This window comes from Penaeus japonicus, unplaced genomic scaffold (genome assembly GCF_977035675.1).
Source record: "Penaeus japonicus unplaced genomic scaffold, GWHDUDI00000001_assembly GWHDUDI00000018, whole genome shotgun sequence".
NCBI lineage: Eukaryota > Metazoa > Arthropoda > Malacostraca > Decapoda > Penaeidae > Penaeus > Penaeus japonicus.
The window spans coordinates 6461748-6466747 of record NW_028234420.1 but is presented as its reverse complement, the minus strand read 5'-3'; the positions used below and the strand labels follow the sequence as shown (position 1 = coordinate 6466747).

The 5000-nt window shown below is 41.0% G+C and overlaps 1 protein-coding gene across 1 annotated transcript in view; it reads left to right on the top strand.

The window, feature by feature from the left end:
- Positions 1-5000, top strand: part of LOC122262603 (urocanate hydratase) — a 77482-nt gene that overhangs the window by 14260 nt on the left and 58222 nt on the right. The window contains exon 2 of the mRNA XM_086546553.1: positions 3679-3809. Within this exon, the coding sequence (XP_086402679.1) occupies positions 3679-3809 (131 nt within the window). The remainder of the gene's footprint in view (positions 1-3678; positions 3810-5000) is intronic.

The window sequence follows — 5000 nt, the reverse complement described above, 5'->3', positions numbered from 1 at the left end:
AAATTTTGGTTGGAAGGACGTATTTGTCAGCAAAGTACTTGTTGATGTTCGTGTTATATATCTTTTTTTACTTTTGTTATCTACACACTTTTTACATATAGTGATTAACACGCGCGATAACTGTTGCCAGTCACCCATGTAACTTCCCTAAAATTCTACAGGAAATTTATTATGAGCAGAAATTGCAGTCTATACTGGACGTGTGCACAACGCTCCTGTATGGACTGGACAACTTGAACCACACAATCACAGAACCTAAAGTGCAATTCACATCACGGAATTGTAATACCCAAGTTATGCACTCCAATTCACCATAATTCACCTTGCACCCTTGTCCTTATCGCATGTTTTGACACGTATGTTAATTCCTTCAATGAAATAAACTTTAAAAAATCGATTCCGTTGTAAGAACCGAATCAGTGTAAGTCGACCATTTGAAGAGGGGGATTCGAAGCTTCTGCTGTTTTAATTCCAACAGCAAAGAAAGGGCGCACATTAAAAGTAAATTTAGGGTACGTTTTCTGTTTTTGTTTGTCCATTAACAAAATAATGAAAACTGTAAGTATAGCAGGCTGTGCAGGTCTGATATTATTTTGTTTTTGGACGCTGGACGCTCTCACTCTCCCATTCTTTCTCCCTCCCTCCCCCCTCTCTACTTACCTACCAACAATACCCATCTATAAATCTCTCATAAGCTAGTTCCCACGAGATAAGTGGACCCCCATTCTACGGATAAAACAAAATTCATCAGAATATGAATGCAGAGAAAAGATCAGCACAATGTCCGAACACAAAATCAAATTGCACACAGATGCATGGCGGGCGACCAATAAAACCGCTAGTTTGTGGACATTCATTCTAAACTGATACGAAGCGTTTTATCGTTATTCCAATAAATCCTTATTTTTTCATAGCAGAATTTTTATCAGTGTTAGTCCTTTATACAGCGGATACCAAATGGTAAGCGGGTCTCGGGGCTAGGGTGTCAATTGCGCGGGTGAGAGGCGACGAAAACACCAATTGAAAATATAACGAGAGAGAAAGCGGAGAGAGAGAGAGAGAGAGAGAGAGAGAGAGAGAGAGAGAGAGAGAGAGAGAGAGAGAGAGAGAGAGAGAGAGAGAGAGAGAGAGAGAGAGAGAGAGAGAGAGAGAGAGAGAGAGAAAGAGAAAGTGCGGATATTATTTGACGTGACTCACTTTTTGCCTCGTTTCCAATCCCGCAAATTTTGGGCATGCACGGAATTTTAGTCTTCTTTGGCTATTGCATGACCCTGGTGTTGTTAAAGGATTTTCGATTTGGATTGATACCGAAGCCACTGATTAAAATGTATTCGGTGGGGATTGCTACTAAAATATTTGTAGCAACACTAATGGCTATTGTTCTGAATTGGATAGGAATATTTTTTCGCGTCTCTTCGTATGTATTTAGCCATACAGCAACGTATCAGCCCTTGTCTCTATCTCTATCTTATACCCTCTTTATACCTATCACTTTATATACATAACCATCTCTCTCCCTCTCCATCATTCATAAACCTTGCTTTCTTTCTCTCCCTCACTCTTCCTCTATCTACCTTCCCTCAAGTCTCCCTCCCTTTCCAATTCCACCCTTCCCACCCTCCTCTTTCTCTCTCTATCTCTCCCTCTCTTTCCAATTCCACCCTTCCCACCCTCCTCTTTCTCTCTCTATCTCTCTCTCTCTTTCCAATTCCACCCATCCCACCCTCCTCTTTCTCTCTCTATCTCTCCCTCTCTTTCCAATTCCACCCTGCCCAACCCTCCTCTTTCTCTATCTCTCCCTCTCTTTCCAATTCACCTTCCACCCTCCTCTTTCTCTCTCTATCTCTCCCTCTCTTTCCAATTCCACCCTTCCCACCCTCCTCTTTCTCTCTCTATCTCTCCCTCTCTTTCCAATTCCACCCTTCCCACCCTCCTCTTTCTCTCTCTATCTCTCCCTCTCTTTCCAATTCCACCCTTCCCACCCTCCTCTTTCTCTCTATCTCTCCCTCTCTTTCCAATTCCACCCTTCCAACCTCCTTTCCTCTCTCTCTATCTCTTCCTCTCTTTCAATTCCACCCTTCCACCCTCCTCTTTCTCTCTTATCTCTCCCTCTCTTTCCAATTCCACCCTTCCCACCCTCCTCTTTCTCTCTCTATCTCTCCCTCTCTTTCCAGTTCCACCCTTCCCACCCTCCTCTTTCTCTCTCTATCTCTCCCTCTCTTTCCAATTCCACCCTTCCCACCCTCCTCTTTCTCTCTCTCTCTCCCTCTTTCTATCTCCTCCCCCCCCTCCTCCCTCTTTCTCCCTCTCTCTCTCCCTCTCTTTCCAACTCCACCCTTCCCCTCCTCCTCTTTCTCTCTCTATCTCTTCCTCTCTTTCCAATTCCACCCTTCCCACCCTCCTCTTTCTCTCTCTATCTCTCCCTCTCTTTCCAATTCCACCCTTCCCACCCTCCTCTTTCTCTCTCTATCTCTCCCTCTCTTTCCAATTCCACCCTTCCCACCCTCCTCTTTCTCTCTCTATCTCTCCCTCTCTTTCCAGTTCCACCTTCCCACCTGCCTCTTTCTCTCTCTAACGCTCCCTCTCTTTCCAATTCCACCCTTCCCACCCTCCTCTTTCTCTCTCTATCTCTCCCTCTCTTTCCAATTCCACCCTTCCCACCCTCCTCTTTCTCTCTCTATCTCTTCCTCTCTTTCCAATTCCACCCTTCCCACCCTCCTCTTTCTCTCTCTTTCTCTCCCTCTCTTTCCAATTCCACCCTTCCCCCCCTCCTCTTTCTCTCTTTCTCTCCCTCTCTCTCCAATTCCACCCTTCCCACCCTCCTCTTTCTCTCTCTATCTCTCCCTCTCTTTCCAATTCCACCCTTCCCACCCTCCTCTTTCTCTCTCTATCTCTCCCTCTCTTTCCAGTTCCACCCTTCCCACCCTCCTCTTTCTCTCTCTATCTCTCCCTCTCTTTCCAATTCCACCCTTCCCACCCTCCTCTTTCTCTCTCTATCTCTCCCTCTCTTTCCAATTCCACCCTTCCCACCCTCCTCTTTCTCTCTCTATCTCTTCCTCTCTTTCCAATTCCACCCTTCCCACCCTCCTCTTTCTCTCTCTATCTCTTCCTCTCTTTCCAATTCCACCCTTCCCACCCTCCTCTTTCTCTCTCTATCTCTCCCTCTCTTTCCAATTCCACCCTTCCCACCCTCCTCTTTCTCTCTCTATCTCTCCCTCTCTTTCCAATTCCACCCTTCCCACCCTCCTCTTTCTCTCTCTATCTCTCCCTCTCTTTCCAATTCCACCCTTCCCCCCCCCCTCTTTCTCTCTCTCTCTCTCCCTCTCTTTCCAATTCCACCCTTCCCACCCTCCTCTTTCTCTCTCTATCTCTCCCTCTCTTTCCAATTCCACCCTTCCCACCCTCCTCTTTCTCTCTCTATCTCTCCCTCTCTTTCCAATTCCACCCTTCCCACCCTCCTCTTTCTCTCTCTATCTCTCCCTCTCTTTCCAATTCCACCCTTCCCACCCTCCTCTTTCTCTCTCTCTCTCTCTCTCTCTCTCCACCCACTCCAATCTCCCTCCCCTCTTGCCCTACCCCTCCCTCCCATAATCCGAACAAGCTCCCCACCCCATTTATTCAACATTAACCTCAAATACTCATCCCTTCATTCTCTTTCTCCCCCCCCCCCCCCCTCAGCAAGCAGTCAGCAACGCCCTACGCTATTTCCCTTCGTCATGTCATGAGGAACTTGCCCCCGAGTTCGCCCGGGAGTTGAGGGAATATGGACACATCTACATGTACCGTCTCTTGCCGAACATCGAAATGCGGTAAGTCTTGTAAGAACACGAGGGTAAGGGTGTTCTTGACTTGTTCTTGACGATTGTGTGTACGTTCTGGTGTCTGTCGTTTTGTAGTGTTTTAGTTTTGGTAATATTGTTAATGGTGGTTATGGTAAGGGGAGAGGAGTAATGATGATAGGGGTAGTTGTAATGGTGATGAGGATGATTATGATGATAATGGTTATGGTGGTAAGGATTGATGTGATATTGATTTTGATGATGTTGCTTATGATGATAATGGATATGATGGTAATGATTAAGATGATGATAAGAAAATATTAATGATATTGATGTTGCTGATATTACTAATACTATTACTACTACCAATAACATTGAAGATTATGAATATATTTTCCCATTGTTATTGTTATGATCATTTCTCTTATTATCATCGTTATTACTATCCTCATGATCATCATTAAGAACATCATTGTTATGGTTATTACCTTTTTATTATTAATATTGTCTTTATTATCATTATCATTAATATTATCATTTATCATTATTATTATTACATTTTATTGTTATCATCATTATCTTTATCCTTATTATCATCAACATTATCATTATTATTGATATCATTATCATTGTTATCATTATTGATATCATTATCATCATTATTATCATTATCACTATAGTTATCATTATCTTAATGATTCCTATCATTGTTTGACAATTGCTATTATTGTTTTCATTATTGTTTTTATTGCTTTTATTATTGTTATAATTATCATTACTATTTTTGTCATTGTTATCATTATTATTATAATTTTCACATTTATCATTATTGTTATGATGATGATGATTATCAGCATTATCATCATATTATTATTATTATCATTATTATTATTATCATTATCATTATTATTATTATTATTATCATTATTATTATTATTATTATTATTATTATTATTGCTATTATTGTTATTATTGTTATTATTATTATTATTATTATTATAGTTATTATTATTATTATTATTATCATTATTATCGCTATCATCATTATGATATTATTATCATTACCTTTACCATATTTATCAGTAGCTTTGTTATCATCATCATTAGTTTCATTACTATCAGTATCATTCTCGCCATCATCATTATTATTATCATTGTTCATTTTGTTGTTGCTGTTATCATTATTATGAATAATCTTGTCAATGATTTTTTTTTTTATTA